This window comes from Microdochium trichocladiopsis, assembly GCF_020744255.1.
Source record: "Microdochium trichocladiopsis strain MPI-CAGE-CH-0230 chromosome Unknown B0I36scaffold_7, whole genome shotgun sequence".
Classification (NCBI taxonomy): Eukaryota; Fungi; Ascomycota; class Sordariomycetes; order Xylariales; family Microdochiaceae; genus Microdochium; species Microdochium trichocladiopsis.
In genome coordinates, this window is record NW_025763550.1 from 617,457 (window position 1) to 637,545 (window position 20,089).

A 20,089-nucleotide genomic window follows, 5' to 3' on the forward strand; every position below is an offset into this window, starting at 1 on the left:
GCTTGCTTGTGCTGGGGGCACAGCTCTCGGGCGTGACCACGCAGATCTCGACCGAGGCATGACGAAAACGTGGGACAAGGGTCTCCCCGCCGTCAAAACCCCGCCAACCATCTTCCAGGTGAGCCTTCCACGGGGGCGCCGCAACATACATGCTTGCTTGCTGACACAAGATACTTTGATGCTCATGGTTCATGCTAGTCTTGGACGGGCCGGCAGATTAAATAAGGGCCTTTCCGCACGCTTCGGCGGCATGAAGGATACCAGACACGCGGTTAAGCTTCACCACCTAGACCCTCCTCAATACCTGCCCACAAGGCACAAAGCTTCACCCCTGCAGGTGGCGGCACCTTGTGCATGAACGATACACGCCTGGGAGTTGCTGCTTTTGGCAGGAAGTTCGATATCGGCGCTTACAGAATCCTGGAACGTTGGCCTCTCTCTGCCTTTCAAGATTCTCCGCAGCTCGAAGGGGTGGTGGCGGAACAAGTCCCGAGGTCAGCGGTCACCGGAAGTCCCCTCCTTGCCTGCTCCCTAACGCGGGCAGAGCATCTCAAGCACGTAACAAGTCAAACACACGAGCCATGGGATAATCAGTGATCCTAGCAAAACTCGGTGGTCAAGAGTGCCTCGTCCTGGAAGTTTCCAGGCTGACCCAGGCGGTCATGGTCGTCCAGGGATGATCCCTAGTGTCGGGCAGGCAATGATGCAGTGCAGAATGGAGGACGCTTTCATCTTTGTCATTATTGCTGAAGTTCTGATTCGTGCCAATGCCTTCACCCGAATCATACCTCGAAGCCAAACAGATGTACATGCCGTCAGCCCAAGTGGTGCCACCAGGAATGATGCCACCCCAAACGCCTTCTCCGCACCTTCTCGGGACATCTGTCTCAAATGTAAATGATCAAAATGCCGTCCATCCGCCTCAAACATCGCTCTGTAAAGGACTCAACTAACAACAAGCTTGTTGTGCGAAGAACTAAAGCCTCTCCAGGTACGCAATTCTGCTGTTCAAGGACCCCTTTTGTCTAACCGTATATCTTCGTCTCCAGTTTCCTTCTCTTGTTGATGAAGGAAGCTGAAGGTTGGCTCTTCAGGGACAAAGTAAGAAGGTTCGCGAATCCCGCTCAGCGGAGTCTCTGCAGCATGCGACCGTCACAGCGCTTCGTTGCGACGGTTTCAACGAGCTTGGCTCAGAGCAAAGGACGCTTGCCACCGCGTTCTGCTTGAGCATACTGCCGTTTCTTCCACGACCCTTTCCGCCGTGCGCCTGGTGCTGGGTATCAAAAGACGAGCGCAAAATAAGATGAAAACTTTGAACTGTTCAAGGCCACCAGTTCATCTTCTTATAACTTTCAATGACCTCCTCGACAAGCTCCTTGGTGATGGTTGGGTGCTTGTATTCGAATCCGATGAGCTCCTGAAATCGACCTCCGTCCATGCTCAGATCAGTGTCCTTGAGCAGCTCTTTTTCCATGAAGGGTGTCAACGGGCCGGGACGGACGATGCCCTTCTCAGCCAATAGATCGGCCCAAGGGCCCAGTGTATCGTCATTGACGTCGTCGACAATGTTGTCCATGCTCAGTCTTGCCAGGTTGCTCAATAGTTGTCCTTGAAAGCCAGTCTTGATGCCAAACACTTGACCAATGATTTCGGCTATCGTTCCTTGTGTGGTTGTTCCTTTGTCGACAACGTTGAATATCGGAACATTGCCCATGCTCGCTTCGTCGAACTTGGGTTTCCCCTCGGCATACCAGGAGGCAATGGCCCACAAAGCCCGTGTGCAGTCACGAATATGCACTGTATTGGTACGAAGATCCTTCGTCCAGAGCCATTTCATCTCTTCGTGCATGCTCTGGTAGACACGCGCAAGGCACATGGCGGTGCCTACCCATTGAGACGCGTATGGGCCGTAAACGTGTGGCAAGCGGACGATGACCAAGTTGAGCCTGCAGATCGGTCAGTAAGTTTCCGGTGGGAAGTGCTTGACTTTGTCTATCATGATTCGGATGAAGAATAACTTACCCTTCGATTTGTGCTAATTGCTGCTCAGCCTGGAGTTTGAAGATGGCAATTTTGCTCCAAGGCTTGAGCTTGTCGCTCTCCTTGCTCGGAGCCGAGTTGGGCTTGTAGACCATTCCCGTGCTCAGCTCGACAAAGCATTTGACTTTGCGTTTGGCGGCCTCTTTTCCAACAGCTAATGACAGAGCCAGCGAGCGGACCTTGTACACTTCGTCCTCCTGAGAGTATCGAGTTTCGCCGCCGCAGTTGAAGACGTAATCCCACTGCTTGCCATCTTCACGGTCGAATATCCGGGCCAGGGCTTCTGCAGAATTGCACAACAACAGGTTAGCAGTGGACAATGTATAAAACAAGAATCTGCCGTGAGACAGTACGAAAATCTGGATGCCGAAAACTCAACCGTGATTGGGAGAGCGTGGCGGGTCGAGTGCATCGACAGAGCTGCGGGGAGGGGCCAAGGACATACGCTCTTTACTGGCATCAGCTTGCATAAAGTTGTCCTTGGAGCAAGCTTCTTCGAATTCAGGGGCGAGCCATGCCAGCTGTGGCAAGACCTTGTCGACAAGACGGATACTGGAGGCGAGGCCTTCCTGGTGTATGTGCTGGGCAAGGAAGCGGCCAATGTAGCCCAGCCCGCCAATAATGAGGACCGAGGGCTTTTCGGATGCCATCTCGGTCGACCAAGCCAAGGGGAGGGGTGGCGGCGGGGGGCGGAAGCTCGCGAGCTGTTTACCGTGGAGGGGCCGTCAAAAGGCGAGAGGGGCTACTGGTAAGGCTCTCGCAGGTCGTCCTTGGCGGTATTGTCTGGGAGTCTGGAGACGAAGGAAGTGCGGGAGGGGCTAGCTTTGTAGCAAAGGAGCAACGCGAGGTCGTGGGAGCTTGTGGCAGAGCATTCGGTCACAGTGGTTGTTGAAGGGATGGTGGCGGGAAGTGGTGTCGGGTCGAGGAATAGGAGGGCGGAGCGGGAGGGACAAAGGGGGGGACCACACACCCTCGCCCGGAGCTAGCGGGCTAGCGCAAGTACACCATTGCAGCGCTGGGCAGGGCCTTAGCGGTCGCTCGAGGTGGGGGGCGTGGCTTCTCTGCACCTGCTGCTGCACGTCTTTTTTCTTGCTTCTCGGCGGAGTCGTGCCAACAGGGCACTGTCGAGGCCACCATCTTGCGGGTCACGATCGGCTGCTGGTCACGGGGGTGTCCCCTGTAGACTGCTGTCTCCGTCCAAGCTTGACTCTTGATGGTCCAGCTCAACAGCCAAGTCGGCGTAGCGTCTCGAATCACCAACTCGCCCTTTTTTCACGGTCTTCCACTCCTCTGCTACCACTGCCTTGACAACTATGGGTTTGTCTCTTCTGACCCCAAAAATTGGCATGCCTTTGTGGGACGTCGAGTTGACCAGAAGACACAGGAATGGTCCAGTGCCAGCAGCCCTGATCCAATGGCGAGCTCGATCTTGAGAATTGGGACGCCGCTCGCTGGCACACCGCCGCCGACGTCCGAACCAGGGGATCTTGAGTCCAGTCCTTCTCGTTGCAGGAGCCAGATGGGGGGTGGGCGGGGCACCCTGCTCGCAATGATCATGTCGTGAGTGCCCAGGTGTTGCTCCATGCGGGACCCATACAGTCGCACCAGGACAGTGGCCGACAAGGACGTGTGATGGCAAGTGGGGACACGGGACGGAGGTGCCCCTGGCAATGCAGTACGCAGTACAGGACGCCTTGGCTAGCACTACACCATCCTTCGAAAGTTTCGAGACGCAACCCTTGCTTCAGCACGATCGACCTCAGCTCGACTGGTCCATGTCCTGTCACACCAAGCTTGGATCGCGGACTCTGGCGCTCATTCTGTAGTGGAACAAGCTTGGTGGCACGAAGGGCCCAGGGACTCGGCAGTGTTTGCTACAGCCTCTGCAGCCAGGGACCGGGGCATTATCGCTCAGAAGCCACGGCTCCGAACCCCACAGTGGCGGCGGTAAGTGCCCTGGTAATGCTGTCCCTACCCGTTGCTATTGTCGTGCCTCGAAGGGGTGTCCAACCCTGGTTCGAAGCTTTCCGCCAGCAGACGTTGACAACCCTGTCACCTGTATTCAACACAGCCTGGCCCCGAATGATCGTGTCAATTCGTCCCAACCGCAGAGACGTGGGCGGGGCAGACGGGGTGGCGGGTCAAGCCTTGTTGCTTAGTGTCGTTCACAAGATCAAGGATGGGCCGTCACGGGTCGTACACTGCCCACGATCCCAGCATAGGGCATTGCGGGACAAGTCTTTGGAAAGGTATCAACCCCGGCGCCCGTACACCTCGAAAAGGAGCTGCGCTGACGTACTTGTGCAGCTAAGGGCATGACGGAACGAGGGCCTTGAGATTGTAGCTTGAAGCCGTGGACTCCTCAGATGTATCAGTGGTGAATCGGACACAGGTGCCTGCTCAGTGAGGCCCTGGATCTGCCCACGAAGCAGCAACTGAAGCTGAAAAAGCAACAAGGTCGAGCCTGAGTCTATTGGCCCATTGGCCCTAAGCTTGTGCCGCATTCAGCTAATTCACTTCTGGCGAGGGCGGCCGATTTTGCTGTCTCCCTTTCGGCTATGCACTTTGTCGTCACCTACATGGCGACGTTATTGGAGTAACGAGTAACCGACAGCACAAATGCAAGTCCATGAGGGACGTCCTCTCGGCATGGGTGAGCACGGGGCATGCCTGCGGATCTGGCAGGGATACCATGACCGCCCGACCGTGCTCACTTTTTCACTAAAATGTCAGACGGGCGATTGACTTGCTTCGCTGCTTGACCATTACCAAAATTCAGTTCTGAGACAAATCTTGGCATGCAGTGGCCGCCTAGCTGACGTGTGCCTTTGACAACCCACGACGTTTTAGGTTCATGACGGCTACAGCTGGACCAGGGGCCTTACAGCTAGCCACCTGAAATATTCCAGAGGGACGGGAAGTCCCGCCGCTATTCTGTCGTGGTAGTCCATCAATGGTCATACGATTTGTTCTGCCGGTTTCTCAATGTCTGGTGGCAGGACTCCCAACACTCACCATACGAGGGAAATGTTACGGTATCTGTCTCGGGGAGGACCCTGTCGAAACGACCTGAGAACAAGCACTGTGTGACCAGTACAGGACGACGAGGAGATCGGATTGAACTCATATGCATCGCAAATTGGTCACTCCTTCAAGTGCCTCGAGCCGCGGGCCACCAGCGAGAACCATACAGTTCCTGTTGAGGTCCATGTTACTAAACCACAAACGTACGACTTGGTGCTCTTAGCTGGCGAACGTCCTGTCATCTTTTGGGGGAAAGTTCATGGCTTGTGTGGGGCTTGTTGGTGCGTGGAAGGCTTCCAGAAGATGGCTTCCAGAAATCTTCCACAACCCATGCACCCAGCACCCCCACTTTTGCCGTGATCTGGACCTGGTTGTGTCATTCGTGTTACAGCGAATGACGCAGAAGTTGAGGAGCCCATGTGCCATGCCTCAGAATCCTGGTCACCGAGTATATCCTGGTACGGCATTGGGCTCTCGTCTCTGTCAAGAGACAGAGGACCGCCGATCAACCTAATTTAGTATTTCAATCCCACGCAAGCATAAGATTGGGGATCACCGCGTGCGTTCTGCACCCTCAGAACACAGCACTCGCTTCACGCTCATACGATGGCCAGCGGGCTCACCGGGGAACTGCGTCCAGCAGCTTGTTGCTGTTCTTGTCCGTTTTCTCAAGAGTACGGGCCAAAGTGGAACGGTGGACGTCTGCCTCAGCAGGCACTTTACCGGGCTCTACATCGAGCTCGCGCCATGTCGTTGCCTCTATGTTTCCATTGTTCATAGCGGGAGTCGAGCTGGACAAGCAGAAGGACAATTTCTAGGACTCTCGACTTCTGGGAATGACGAATGCGCTGGTCCATGCGCAAAGAATGTTGGCCCCCGGTACAAAATCCACGTCAGTGCTCAAACCTTGAAGCAGGCCGGCGGTCATGACTGCTCTCCCTTGAGGAATCTTCCGCCACGTCGACCGCGTCTTATGGAGTAAGGCTTCGACACGGACCGTCCCATCCCACCGCCTGGCGTGCATACGTGTACACCACTTCTCTGCTCGTCAACCAGCATAAAGGGGGCGGACTGCGGGCCTCATGCAGGGGGGTCTGTCTCTTTGTGGCTAGCAAGCCGGACAATCGCAATGAACCATGCTGATATGTATGAGATCCTAACGTTGCAGCTCTAGCTTGGCACACAAGGCGTCCTCGCGCGCGAGCACAACTGCGGATGTTGCCATTGCCACAACGGATACGCCGGATGGTGTCCTGGGTCCAGACTCGCAAGCCTGAGACGATAGATGGGATTGAGTTCAGGAGGGGGGCATTGCACCCTTTCCCTTCCCTCGGCCTGATAACGTCGAATGGCTCATATCACAGCCTGGGGTGATAAACTCTATAGTAACAACGACACCGGTGCCGGCGATCCAAGATACGGTATAGAAACTACTGTCTACCTGTCCTCTGCCGTGGGGGCCAAGCGCCGAACCAGCCGTTGGATTCAGGATTGCGTGGTGGTGTGTGGGCCAAGCGACGAGACAGATTAACCTTTCAATACCCCGGACTCTATGATTACAACCACGGGACCCCCTTCGAGCAACCTTATTCCTCCTAGACACGCCCAATCACGAACCTGGGCCTAGCCCAGGGCCAAATCTCGGCAGCTTCGGAGACAAGTCCGGCATGATAAGTCCAGCCAGCGATCTGAGGCCCTCCTCGGCAAGAAACAACCCCCCCCCCCTCCCCCAAATTACCGGACCCGCGGAGCATGGGCAAGAAGTGGCTCCTGGTGCTGGAATATGCCGTTCCGTTGCGCGGCAGGGAGACACTATATGCCGGAGGTAGCGCCGCGCCGCGCCAGTGCTTGTCTTGGAGATTCTGGAATTCGGGCGGCTTACAGCTTCCTCATTTGTTATTGTCCCCCCTGGACAGACAGGGAACGTTGACCCATCAAAGAAATATCTCCCCGAAAACAAGCAATCTCATCAAGGTGTCTTTCTCGGCAGGATCCGGCTTTTTGGCAGCAACGGGTGCAGCCGTGTCAAGCTTCATTTGTTGTTGACGCGGCTTCGCACACGGACCGTTGGTGGAATGGGAACTTCACGCCTTCGACCGAATTGTTGAAAGACGTTGATGCCCGACTCGTTCCCCCCAACTGGCACTTGAGTTACTAGGAAGTGACAGGAGTGTTCGCCCCCAAAACCCCTTCGCCCCCCTGCAAATGTGGCGCTACCGGTAGCAATGACAACGGGCAGGGATCGGGCCCGATGGCGATAATCATGAAGCAGGGTCAGATGGTCACCGTTGATCAAGATGCATGTCAACCCCGGACAGCTGCAGGCGGACCCATGCCACATGCGATATGCAAAGGCCGCTGCGGAATTCGGGATCGCGGGTGGGAGAGAGAACACAACACAAGCCCGGTCAGGGGTGGTCCCCAGGGGATTCGGGTGGGATGCCGAGGGCTGTTTGAGCCCGGAGACTTTGTTCTGAGAACGGGAGTGTCCGGTTAGAGTTCATTCAGAAAGGGGCAAAGGTGAAATTGGGCTTGTCAAGATTGGGGATTGAACAGTATGCTTCTGGAAACAGGTATGCAGGAAGACGACGCACGATGCAAAAGGGCTACTCGATTTAGGACAGGCTTCATGAACATGCATGCCTCTCGGAACGATGGCCATCCGGGAATTACCTGCCTGCCTTCAGGCACTTGCATGCTGCACAAGCAGGCCGAAATCTTCGATGGTCACAGCGGCACAGGCCTACTTAATTCGGCATAGGTCTACTTGGTTATAACGACCCCATCACCAGCGTCCAAGAGTAAAGGTGACTGACTGCATCTGCTCATGACGAATAACTTTGTTTGTCCATACTTAAGCCAAGAGAAAAAAAAAGGAAAAGAAAAGAAAGCTCGTTTCACCATGGCCTGGTCCCAATGTGATGTCATCGAGGTCAGACATGCCTCAAGAAGTCTCTCCAGCTTGGCGCCGTCCAACTCGTGCACGGCATATATGCTTCTACTTTTTGAAGGATCAATGACATGTCGATTTATCATTCTTCATCTTGTTTTCAGAGTAAGAAAGGATGAAAGAAAGAACCCGCGTACCGCTCGGCCTGTAAAAGAAGTAAATTGTCTTTTATTCACTATTTTCAACTCTTAGTTTGAAGGAATGGCAACCCAATGCCCTAGTCGATATCGTCGTCATTGGCACTAACCAGGATGAAAACTTTTGACTTTGCTACAGAGACACTCCTCGGTCCTCCTCGAATGTTGACAACGAGTTCATTTGTCTCATGATGCCCGCCCTTGGTCTTTATGTTTCTCGGGGATTTACGGGCCTGTGTACAACTGAAGAGCTCCGCCGCGTGGTTAACCTTTTAGCCAAAATCCAGGCCCAGAGCAAGTCTTGCTATCTCTTCTGTAACTAAGCTCGACTTCACGCACCATAGCTGCAGGCAGAGGAGATATGCCCAGCAAAGACTCGTTGCTCAATGCGCAGATGCGCACCCAACGAAGAAAAAGAAAAAAAGAAAAAAAAGCACCAAAATGTCCGGAGCCTACGACCAAGGGCCCAAGGAGCGGCGGGTGTAGAACGATGACCGTTGGCATCTCTGAACGAGAAAGCCCGGTGCGACCAGGCGTCTGCGCGGCCGTGAGACAAGACTATCCGTATCCCGGGTCTGGATGGATTCTCCCATCAAAATGTCTTCCGACCCTCCCACAAGACATCAGCCATAAGTCTTTCGATCCCACTCACGTTGACCGGTAAGAAAATTCAAAATCCAGTAGCCGAGTGATATCTGTTGCTTTGTGACATTTCTACCAGTTCTCGAGTCTTTTTCTTTTTGAAGAATCCATCTACGAATACTCGCTCAACGGGGACTTGTGACGACAAGCGCAACAACAACATCGACAAGGCAAGTTTCAGAATCCCAACCTATTTGCTTTTGCTCACAAACCACATTGCAAGCCCAGTGAAGGAGAGACAGAGAGAGATTTCACCGCCTCATGCTGCCAATAATCTCCCTTTGCGCTTCGCGGTCTCTCGCGCCCTCGCTGAGGCTGCCCGCACTGCGCAAATCTCCAACGACATCCTTGGCCTTGCCAAAGTAGACCTCCTGCAGCAGGTTGCGCATCTTGAGCTCCATGTCCTCGACGAGCTTGCCAATGTTGGCAATCTGCGCCTCGTCCGTCTCGGCGGGCAGCTCGATCTCGACCTGCCGCGTCATGTTGCCTGAGAGGTCCATCTCGCCCAGGACCTGCGAGGCGTTGCTGAGTGACAGGATGACGGTCGACGTCAGGTTGTACTGCGTGAAGCGCGCGCGGTCGATGGCCTCAAAGACGTGGATCGAGTCCCACGTGCCCTCGCCTGCGCTTCCGGGTGTGGCAACTTTGTGTTTTTCATGCATGGTCAGCGGGGGAAACCCTTGCAAGATCTCGTTGACGGGCAATTCCTCCCAAACCTTCATTTTGACCTCAATGGCGAGCTGGCCAGCTAGCCAGCCCGCCAACCCAGAAAAGCTCGACAAAATTACGAAGTCTGGAACTCACCTTTCTTGAGCAACACTACGCCCGCAAATCCATCGTCCAGGTTCCAAAAGTACACGCTGCTCACCCCACCCTCGTAGTAGAGCTCGCGGTACACATCAAACGCCTCGTTGGCCCGAACCTCCATCCTGCGAACCTTGTCGCTCGGCAGGCCCGACGCGTTGCCCTCTGCCCCGTCAGCCCCGTCCTCACCGTCTCCGCCGCTACCACCAGCGCCGCCGCCGCCGCCGCCGGCCACGCCCTCGAGCGGCGGGTCGAACTGGTTGCTCCAGGGCGAGCGGTAGCTGTCGCCGTCGCGGTTGTAGTCGCACAGGAGGTACTCGCGGCCCGTCTGCTTGCACCGGCGCACGGCGAGAGGCTGGTCTACGGACGAGAGCAGGTCTTCGGTCAGGTCGGGGGCCAGCTGGATCAGCGAGTTGAGGTGCTCGGACGTGTGCTTCGGGTTGAGCCGGCGCAGCAGGTCGAGCGCCGAGTCGAAGGGGTCGGTGGACGCCATTTGTGCTTGTTGTGGTGATGCTTGTATTCTCGTAACACGCTTGTCGGTCCGTATGGGGTTCACGTTGTTGCCGTATGTGGCCGCTTTGGCTGTGTCGGCTTGAGGCGGGCCGGGATCGAGGCGTCGGCTGCTTCACTCGAGGGCCCTGTCGTTCGACTTGGGGTGTTGTTGAGATAACAGGAAGGCTGTCCACGGTCAAGGAGATGTGAATGATCAGAGGTTGCGCTTTCAAGTCTCCTTGCAGCCACGTCGTGCCTGCACGTGTCGTTTTGTTGGAGAAATGGCTGAATGCTGCGTGGATGAGGGCCGGGGAATGCTTGTTGTGGTCGAGTCCCCCTCGAGCAGGCGCATCACCGCCGCGGGGTAAGCCCAGCCCCAGTGGAAGCTACTGCCGGCCGGACCCCTGAGTTCCAAGCGCCATGCCACTCGCGCGCCGGCCCAAGCTCCCTCTACGAGCTCGGAGCTCACCCTGATTGACACTGCAGCTTCACAAGGACAATCTGCCATGTCGAGGTAAAGACATTTTAGAAATTTCGAGGGCCCCCCAAAATACCACCAGCCAGCTATGTACAATTGCCCTACAGATATGAATAACGAAAGAATGCCCACCCAAAATAGTGCTTGCCTGCCATCCCGTGCTACAGCAAAGTCCATCAGTTCTCAACACGCCCTCTTCGACCTCGTTCCCCCAGGTGTATATACTGCTTGCTCCCCAAACCAACTCAGCCACCAAGTACAGCTATGCTTCACGCCAGTACGGCGCTTGCGACATCCCTTTCTTCGCCATCAACCTCGCCTCAGTTGCCGGGATCGTGGAGGATACCCATAGACCGAAACGTGCAACCACAATCGTCTGCACGCATGCGATGTGCGGACAAGCTTGGCGATTGATGCGCCTCGTGCAGCTAGCACAGCCGACATCCGCCGGGGCCTCTCCTAAAGCTGAGTCTTCGCAAAAACTGCGGGATATCATAAGTCATAACGCCAGGACAACGACTTGTTGTCAAACTGCTTCCCAGGTCCGGTCGGCTTCCTCCCTTTCTCGAAAACTGAGCGAGCCCACGAGATCCCGTCTACCGAACGTCTGGTCCACAGACCTCTATCGTCCTTGTCGTCTACGGCCCCAGCAAAACTCTGCCAACAGATGCTAGAGTTTCCTGGTTTAGTGGATTTGCTGGCCACAAACAAGGCAGTCCAGAGGCTCCGTCCACTCCTTGAGACCACCGGTCACTTCTTCCCGCAGATCAGTGATCTCGACAACTGGCGGGCTGACGTCATTTCTAATGATGGCGGAGAAATAACCTTCGTATGGTTTTGCCTTCTGGGCATCTGACTTGCGGCCGCGGCCTCTCTTCTTCGGTTCTGGCGCCTGTCCCGTGCGCTCCGCCTTGATAATGGGAAGCACGTTCTCGACATCGGCCATCTTGACGGTGTTTTGCTCCTCGGGCTTCACATCAATAGAAGGCTCCGCCGTTGGTGCTGCTCCCGACTCGCTGGGCGACAGAGGCCGGCGGCCAGTCTCATTTTCTTGCTCGTCCTTGACGGGCGCCGGCTTGTGAGGTTTGTTGGTTCCGAGGCGTGCGAAAGTGCGGAGGAGAGCTTCGTGGACCAGGCAATCGTCGTGCAGCCACTTGCGGCACTCCTCGTTGGTACAGCCAATGAGCTTTTTGTCGGGGTTTTCGGGACGGTTGCAGCGGCAACGTTCTTCGGCGGACTGTTATCAATACATGAGTCAGCAGCGTCTCAAAGGCAGGCAAGTTTCAGAGTCCTGTGCGAATGTGGATGGCATACCGAGAGGTCCATGGTTCGCACGTCAAAGGCCTGGCGCCAGTACAGAGCCGGCTGTACTTCATCTTCATTTGTCTCGTCCCACTGATGGACAGTTGCGCTTGCCGTGACACTGACGACGTTGATGACATCCACTGCAAAGTCGACGAATGTCAGCTATCCACGCAATACACACCAGTCTGGGCGCGCAAAAGTCCTTACTGTGATTGGAAGCGATGAGCTCATTGTTGCCGTGGTAAGGCTGTCTACCCTTGATGACCCTCTTTCCTTCTGTCGTGCCTGCCGGCAGCTCGTCAGGCCAGTACATCCAGTAGACGCGCGCATACACGTGATGCTCGTCCGCGGCGCGAATTTCGAGGATTCTTGCGACCCAGTCGTCGTCCGACTTCTTTCTAGGTTGACGGGACTCGCCGGGGTTCTTCTGGCGCTCAATAGTGTTGTCATTTGCGACGAAGACGAAGCCTTCGCTGTGGTACTTGACACCATTCACTACGCATCATCATGTTAGCATTGAGGCACGCGTTATCAGAGGACCAAGCAGCAGACATCACAAAGCATATTGAAACAAAGAGGGGCGGAGTGGGAGGGCGCGTACAAACGAAGCTGTTATATCTGGTCATGTCCATCCACTTGGCAAACGGAGCGATCTGGTAGTGGCGGTCCATGGTGTTGTCCTTGGCGTTGAACTTGCCGATCGGAGAGAACGGCGAGACCTGGAGGTGGATTTTCGGCGGAGGCGCGGGCCGATCCTCTGAACCGCCACGGCGGCGCTTTGTCTTCTTCTCCTTCTCGTTGGGATCGGGATGTATGACAGTGAACGGGCACTCGGCCACGTTTTCGGTGGACTCCTCCGGCCGAGGTCGCTTGCGAGCGGTGGCCATCGCTGCAGAATCGTATGTTGTTCAAACCTTGAAGATTGACGTGCTCCTTTGGCAAGAGCGTTACCTGTTTGTGATGCCGATATTCGCGCGTGGAAGTCGAGCGACGTGTCCGGGTCGCGTAGATGACTGAGGAGTACCGGTTGCGGATCTCGGACGGTTGAAGCTCAGCGCGATGTCTTGTAACGGGAAATAGAGCAAGCAGGCCAGGCAGCAGCAGAGTATCTGCAAGAAGGCAGGCAGCGCGCGTTGGAGCAGCGCGCAAGCTCGGAGGACGAGGTGGCAAGTGCTGCGAGGATGACGCAGCAGGAGCTACTACCAGATCCGCACCCAGAGAGCTGCGCTGGCGTGGCGCACGCGGCAGGCGCGATCCTGTCTCCGTCGAGCGACAAAAAGGAAGGATGCCGCCCACGACGATATGAGACTTGCAGCAGGCAAAGGAGATGGATGTCGGCTGCTATGCGCGGCGCAGGCGAGGGGAAAAGCTTGTAGAGGTGTGTGGGCTGGGGGTGGGCGGGTGATGCGGCCCGAGGAGCTGACTGACGCGCAGACGCGGACGCGCGCACGGGCTTTTGAGCAGGAGCGAAATATTCGAGCTGAGTCCTGAGGGAGCGACGAGGGCGCAGGTGTTGTCGCGATTGACAGACGCGATGATTGACACGGAGCGGCGCGCGGCGGCGATGAAGCGGTGGCGAGGGCGATCGCGCGGCCGTGAACTCTGGCGGCGACGGTGAGGCCTGCGTGCAGCGGCTTGGGCAAGGAGAAGAGGAGTGGATAAGGGCGAGGAAAAGTGGTGGTGGTGGTGGTGGTGGTGTTGTGTGGGCCGGCGGCCGGCGCGGCGCGTGCTCTGGCATCAGCTCGCTCGGGCTTGGGGGGCAGGCAGCACCTTCTAGCAACTCGACAAGCTGCAGCTCATCGGAATGGGGCTGGTCAGTGTCCTCGCTCGTGGCGGGCACCAACCAGCACAACACCACCTCCTCCTCCTCCTCCTCCAAAATCCCGGTGGCGGGGGAATCCTGTCAGCCAAGCCTCTGCTATGTACTGTACCCCACGCCATGCTGGCGGCCACCACCACCACCACCACCACCACAACCACCTACACACAGAGTCTCAATATAGGGACCACCAATGCGATACTGAAAAAGGATTATTTCGTCGTGACGACACAATGTCCCAATGATCATCAGCAAGGGGGTCCCTCCCCAGAGCTCGGCATAGCTGGCGGTTAGACCAAGCGCGTGCATCTCGTTGGTTATTACAAGGCACCCAACCAGTAGGCTATTACCCAGGATGCGCTGAGCCGTACACAATGCACGAGCCTGGCTTGTTTGTCAAGAATACCTGCACATTCCTTGAAACCAGCTCCAGGGCAATAAACGTGCTTGCTTCTGTTTGTTGGAACCTGCTTGATAGTCGGGGCTCCTCCATGCCTGATGCGGACAACAGTTGGGAGTACAGGGCTTGTGGCACAGATCACCAGCACGGTCATGAGCAGCAAACAAATTCTTATTATCAACATGCCATCAGGCGCTGCTGCAGGACACCTGGTGAGTTGGCACGCATTCAGCATCTGCATATGCGGTGCAACAAACGGTCCCAGCGCAATGCTCTACACCAGTTCTCGATGATCATGGTGTCGCTACCAGTGGCAAATATCGACCACGACTGTCTTCACCTTTGACTGTGATCCTCTGCGACCGTGCCATCATAGTCGGCAAGCATGCCTTGTCGCTCGCCATCCTCGTAGTGCGGTGTGCTGACGCCATCTTCCCCACGTTGCTTATATGCCTCGATGACCTCTGAGAGCTTCTCTCCATCTTTCTTGCCGCGCTCCACGTCGACGAAGTAGATGAATGGTGCGGGCAGGCCCACCAAAGCAAGGAGGAACCAGAACGCTGGACGGATCTCCCCTGACGCATCGATGATGGCGCCAACAATGGTAGGTCCAAAGACGCTCGAGCCTTTGTCTGTGATGGCATAGAGAGCATAAAATGCAGCCTCGGAACCGGGCGGGATAAGCTCACCGTACAGCGAGCGGCAGTAGGCACCGAGCCCGCCGAGGACGAAACCATAGACAGCGGCCAGTGGATACATCTCCCAGGGCTGCTGCAAGCCAATGACTTGCCACCGCTGGACAAATGGCAAATAACCCAAGAGGCCATAGAGAGGTATCAGCTCGAAGACTGCGATAATGCTCAAGAGGACCTGATGCGGTCTCAGCTTGAAATGTCTCGCGATGAACGACCAGCTGAAAGCGCCGACAACTCCAGTCGAGGTTGAGATGACGTTGATCAGGCCTAATGCCCCTGGCGTCATCTTCAAGTGCGTCTTGGCAAAAAGTACCGCTGTTCCGGATGTCGTTGCGACCGCATCTGAGAGCAAGAACCAGGCAGCCAGGAACAGCAGAATATCCTTGAGCCGCCCAGCGAGCTTGATGGTTCGAAACAGGTTCTTCCAAGAGTAGACTGCGTAGGTCAGCGCAGCCCTCGCCCCCTTCTTACCAGTATCCGCGAGTGGAGGACCTGGACGAGGACGCAGCCATAAAGCTGCGGGCGCCGTGAACGCTGCCCACCATGAGCCTATGAAGAAGAGGACCACACGCTGCGACCAAGTCGAACTGCCCAAAGCAACCAGCATCACGATCGACACACACTGAACAAAGAGCGCTGCACCGTATCCGATACCGATGCCCTGCGCTGAAATTCTGGTAGACAGCTGAAGCTCAATCGAAGTAAGCTCCTCGTGCGTTGGTGCACGCTGGAGCTCGTACATCTCGGACGCGTCTTGCGGTAATAGGTTCGAGGTCGAGTTCACCAGGCCAGATTCTGGCTGCGAGAATGACTGCCGGGGAGAGTGTGCCGTGATCTGCAGCCCGGGCACATTTGCTGCGCTGATTTTGACTGCTGATGCTCGCACTTGAGGGTGGTGACGAACAAGGAGCGGCAGGAAGGAATTCAGAAGGACAAAGGACGCCCCGAAGGCTGTGTTGGAGATGATGGCCAGGAGTGCGCCAAGCAGATAGACCTCCTTCGTGACAAAGATATAGGCCATGACGCAGGCACTTCCGATCCAGGCAAACAAGAGTAGAAGCCGCTTTCGGTAGTTGCCGTGGTCTGCAGCACAACTGATGGTGACGACGACGACGGCCTGCAGCAGCACGCTGATACTGAATGTGTACATGGCGAAACTGGCAGTGTTGATATCCACGCCCAACAACGACACTATACATTGACCCTGGTCTGAAGGGCCGATCCCTGGCTTTGAGCTATCGCCACATGGTGTTGTCCGATCGGACAAGAGGACGCCGTTTTCGCGTGCCAAGCTCTCGAGGAGGATCGGAATAAAGGATGCTGGCAACGGTTATATGTTAGCGAACTTCTGCCTGCTTGCATGTGTCCTGGCTGTCAAGGGGCGGTAACGAGTGTCACCGCAGAGTGCTGAAGGCGTCATCATGGTGGTCGTTCTCGTGTCGCATAAAACGGGGCAAGGCTTGCTGTCGACGACTGCATCAGAACATCGCTCTGGGCGACTTACAAATAGCTACAAGCAGAACAGATAGTTAGCGACAGTTTGAGCTCCACCTGTGCGAGGACAACTGATCCCAGGACATACCACAAATGACATAGGTCTCGGCAGCGAAGGCGTACATGTACCAGCCGGCGAGCTCCTTCTTGCTGGTTGGGCGGGTGTCTTCGCCTGGATAGCTGTGGCCCGGATGTGGCGGGCCGTGCCCGTCACCCTCTAAACTGTCGCGAGGACTCATTCTGTCAGAGTCCGTAGTGGTTGAGCGCTCATCGTCGGCTTCGAAGGACGAGTGCGACAGCAGCGATCGCTTCGTGGCGACGGATTGGACGGAGAGCAGGCGCGAAGGCGGTGGTGGAGGTCGGAAAGGATGTGGTGGCGGCTGGGGCTGTTCAGGCGGCATCGGGGACGCAGGCACACGCGCGCGTGCAGCGCACTGTCACGAGCCGCTTTGGGAGCTAGTTGTCTCAGCGCTTGTACCCTTTCAATGAAGGGTCGCACTCCCCAAGCCGGTTGCCCCGTTGCACGAGGAGACTAGGGCGTGGACCTGCAATCGCCCTGGGAGTCTTCGAACAGAATGCACGACTCTGCGAGCAGGCTTCCAGTGACGGTCGGCTGGCTGCGTGGTTCTTGCGCCACGACAGATGTGTCCGGCCGTGAAACGTGGTTGTCTTGAGGGCTCCGCCGCGCCGCTATGCAGTGCTGCAACTAACGGACGTACAGATCCACTGCTGGTGCTCGTGGGTTGTTGCCCCTTCGTCTGGGTGAATGGTTGAAGCCGCGCCTTCACGAGCTGCCGCAGACAATGGCAGAAACAAAGACCTAGAGGCCAAAGACAAGAGAAAAGGAGAGAAAGAGTAACGGGTGTCCTCTCTGGTAGCATCGTCAGTTCAACCAACCCCCCCTCCTCCTCCATGTGACGATGATCTTCTAGCGCGGCCTGTGGTCCCCTGTTCGCCGCCTATTCTCCCCCGGGGCCTGACGTCGAGGCATACGGGAAGCACGGCCCATCTGATGCCTGCCATGGCAGACTTCCGGTCTCTATTGAATGAATCGTGCTTCCACGACGATGGTGTGCTGGCTGTCTGCCGCCCAAGTCCATGCGAGGAGGGGCATCTGTGCTCGCTCTGCGCTGCAGTCCCTGATGGTGAGAGTAGGTTCGCCGGGCTTGGCCTGATGTTTTATCGATGAAGCTCACAACTGCAGATCCTCACCAGAAACTCCAACGCCGGCGGGATGATCGAACGAGGGGCCTGACATATGTCGGCCACGGAGGCCGGGACCACCGTCAGGACCATTACTATTAACGATAGAGGGCTCAAGCTGTGCCCGTCGGCAGAAGAGCGCGCAGATGGAGGATCGTCACTTGTCAGAGTTGGAGACGAGGAGAACGTGGGGAGAGACAACCACCAACTGACTCCGCTCAGTGCCCAAAGTGGAGATCGAGCAAGGTAAAGGGTCCCACTGGAACTCCTTGTATCCCCAGCGAACAAGGCCGTGGGCCCCGTGGGACAGTTTCGTTGCCGCTGCCAAAAGGGGGACCATTTATCTACACCGCTGTGACTGAGAGAATTGGCACTGGCACAGCCTGTTATATTTCGTCTTTATCTACCACAGAACAATGGTCTGTCGCCATGCTGTTGGACCTTGGTAGCATCGTTTTATTCCCGGGCTTTCTGTCCAACGACCTTTGACTCGACGAGAGGTGTGCTGGTTCAGAGCAGCTGCGGTGGCGGAGACAACCGCCTTGCAGACTACCCGTGACGTTCCGTCTCTTCAGGATTGCGCAAGGTTGCTTGACATGCGAGCACAGCCCGCAGTTTCCTCATGTCGCCAGCCTGATTCTGGCCGAGAAGATGAACAATTCGGATGCCACCGTCCTAAAAGGTTCATCCTACTCAAGCATCTCATATCGAGCGGGTGGTATCCACCATGATATTCCCAGCACGGCGTGTCTGGAAGCGCTCTCAAGGTTCTGAGAACAGCCGTTGAGCCGACAGAATAGCCTGCCAAGCCGACTGGGGGTGAAAACCCGAGATCCACCTGTCACTCTAGCTCCCGTCTGAGTTCAACGACGAGCACGCCGGCCGATCCTGCTGATAAGGCCCTTTTCCTTGCACAATCGCACCGCACGCGGCATCTCTAGGCGACCCGGGATTTGAGCGACGGCAGTCAAGACACTACTAATACCTTGCGGTATAAGTTGCAAGCGGTGCGGGGGCCAAGCCGGGTGGGAGCAGTTTGGGCTGAGGCTGAGAGGCAGCGCATGCAGCTCGACCAACGGCATGGCCTCATCTTATCAGTGGATGAGCAGCTGGAATTACGTCAGGCCCATTGCGCCGGGCACCCTGCCCTGCGGTTGGCCTTATCGCCCGTTCGAGCGACGACGTCGGAGCTCCAAGGCTGTCGAGAGTGCCTGCGCTGCCCTGGCAGATGCTGCTGGCCACGCCGTGCGTCATGACGCGCCGTGTGCCCGTTGCTGCAGCCGGTTCGTCGGCTGTGGGGGGATGACGCGGGCTGGGGTTTGCCGGCTGGGCTGTTCCCAGCATACAGTAGTTATGCGGTGGCAGAGTCTGGTTGACGGCAAGAGGCGAGGGCGTGGGCTTCTTGTTGCATGTGAGAAGGCCATAGAAGATTGCCCTAGCTGGAAGCTGCATGGCCGGCAATCGCGATTGGGAGGTCGACTTTAGCTTTGGGCGTGTACTTGTACCTGCTTCTTTCCCTCCTCGACGTCGTACGATCCCCATCGAGCTTCACACACGTCGTGCCTTCCCAGAAACGGACCACAGCACTCGAAGCCAACCTCTGGCCAGTTCCTCGCATTTCGTAAGTTGCACCCGCTCTTTTCCCAAGATGATGGACGCCCTCGAAGACAAGCGACATATCTCGGGCCAGAAACGTCGCAATACCTCTGCACAAGTGACTTTCTGCGCCAGGCAGCGCGCGCTGACATTCAGACCCGCCAACCAGTAGGCACTTTCGCGACACGCCCTAGCCAAAACGAACAGCAGTCAATCACCATGACGGCGCAACCAGAAGTCTCCCACGGCCGCGGCGGAGCCGGCAACATCAACCCCGACGCCACCGAGTACGTCGATGGCGGCATCACGCGGCAGGGCGTCGAGGGCCCGCACGGCGACGGCGCATTCAGCACGGGACGTGGAGGTGAGGCATTCACTTTTCTTCTACTTTCTTTTTTTCCCAGTTCCCATTGTCGTGTTGAGGGTGTCTGCAATAGGGTAGTAGTGATTGGTCGCAATCGCAATACGGACACGGCGTCGCAGAGGAAGAAATGCAGCCACCACGGGGGTTGGTTCATGTGTATCAATAATCCCCCTTCGCAAAGACCCTCCTCCTCCTACTGCACAATGGTCTTTCCATTTGTCTCCCCCTCATAAAAACACTCTTCAAATTATACAATCCACTAACATAAAAACCCCACAATCTCCGCAGGCGGCGGCAACATCGGCGACGCAGGCACGCCACCCGCCCCAGTCCGCGCAGACAAGGACGTCATCCCGGAAGCCGCCGTGCGCGCCTCCCTCGACAGCAACCACCACACGGGCCGCGGCGGCGCCGCCAACGTGCAGCTCACGGGCGCCGATGCAAAGGCGACCACGGCCTCCTCTGGCGGCAAGGTCCTGGACGGCCACCCGGAGTCGACGCCCGGCGGCGCCACCCACCACATCAGCCTCGCCGACAAGCTCAAGCACAAGCTCTTTGGCAAGAAGTGATTTTCTAGAGGGGGGCCGCTTGTGCCCCCCCGATAATCTAGACACAGGGCATGGCAGCAAGGGGGCTCAGAAGAGCG

The 20,089-nt window shown here is 56.6% G+C and overlaps 6 protein-coding genes across 6 annotated transcripts; 2 read left to right on the plus strand and 4 right to left on the minus strand.

Annotated features, from left to right (window-relative positions):
• Positions 1–1,321: 1,321 nt before the first annotated feature.
• Positions 1,322–2,690, minus strand: B0I36DRAFT_350905 (uncharacterized protein; the record flags this gene model as incomplete). Its single annotated transcript, XM_046156959.1, has 3 exons — positions 1,322–1,946; positions 2,023–2,323; positions 2,486–2,690. 3 exons carry the CDS (start codon positions 2,688–2,690, stop codon positions 1,322–1,324), a joined length of 1,131 nt encoding a protein of 376 aa, XP_046010163.1.
• A 2,869-nt stretch (positions 2,691–5,559) lies between these two features.
• B0I36DRAFT_326953 (uncharacterized protein) lies at positions 5,560–6,003 on the plus strand. Its single transcript, XM_046154410.1, has one exon. It carries the CDS (start codon positions 5,671–5,673, stop codon positions 5,842–5,844), a length of 174 nt encoding a protein of 57 aa, XP_046010164.1. The 5' UTR covers positions 5,560–5,670; the 3' UTR covers positions 5,845–6,003.
• Positions 6,004–9,044: 3,041 nt separating this feature from the next.
• On the minus strand, positions 9,045–10,090 carry B0I36DRAFT_375285 (F-actin capping protein; the record flags this gene model as incomplete). Its single annotated transcript, XM_046160352.1, has 2 exons — positions 9,045–9,436; positions 9,598–10,090. The coding sequence occupies 2 exons, from the start codon at positions 10,088–10,090 to the stop codon at positions 9,045–9,047; spliced, it is 885 nt and encodes a 294-aa protein (XP_046010165.1).
• A 1,162-nt stretch (positions 10,091–11,252) lies between these two features.
• B0I36DRAFT_375297 (uncharacterized protein) lies at positions 11,253–12,759 on the minus strand (the record flags this gene model as incomplete). The annotated part of the gene is made up of 4 exons (XM_046160355.1): positions 11,253–11,804; positions 11,882–12,012; positions 12,080–12,367; positions 12,474–12,759. The coding sequence occupies 4 exons, from the start codon at positions 12,757–12,759 to the stop codon at positions 11,253–11,255; spliced, it is 1,257 nt and encodes a 418-aa protein (XP_046010166.1).
• A 1,352-nt stretch (positions 12,760–14,111) lies between these two features.
• Positions 14,112–17,109, minus strand: B0I36DRAFT_137812 (autophagy-related protein 22-like protein). Its single transcript, XM_046148317.1, has 3 exons — positions 16,369–17,109; positions 16,291–16,296; positions 14,112–16,106 (listed from the first exon to the last, which is right to left on the minus strand). Exons 1-3 carry the CDS (start codon positions 16,679–16,681, stop codon positions 14,428–14,430), a joined length of 1,998 nt encoding a protein of 665 aa, XP_046010167.1. The 5' UTR covers positions 16,682–17,109; the 3' UTR covers positions 14,112–14,427.
• Positions 17,110–19,298: 2,189 nt separating this feature from the next.
• Positions 19,299–20,012, plus strand: B0I36DRAFT_364579 (uncharacterized protein; the record flags this gene model as incomplete). The annotated part of the gene is made up of 2 exons (XM_046158989.1): positions 19,299–19,443; positions 19,732–20,012. The coding sequence occupies 2 exons, from the start codon at positions 19,299–19,301 to the stop codon at positions 20,010–20,012; spliced, it is 426 nt and encodes a 141-aa protein (XP_046010168.1).
• Between the last annotated feature and the right edge of the window lie 77 nt (positions 20,013–20,089).

What these genes read in the sequence shown, in the direction of transcription:
- B0I36DRAFT_326953 (XM_046154410.1), top strand. Translation starts at nt 5,671, where the DNA reads ATGGCCAGCGGGCTCACCGGGGAACTGCGTCCAGCAGCTTGTTGCTGT.
- B0I36DRAFT_137812 (XM_046148317.1), bottom strand. Translation starts at nt 16,681, where the DNA reads ATGCCGCCTGAACAGCCCCAGCCGCCACCACATCCTTTCCGACCTCCA.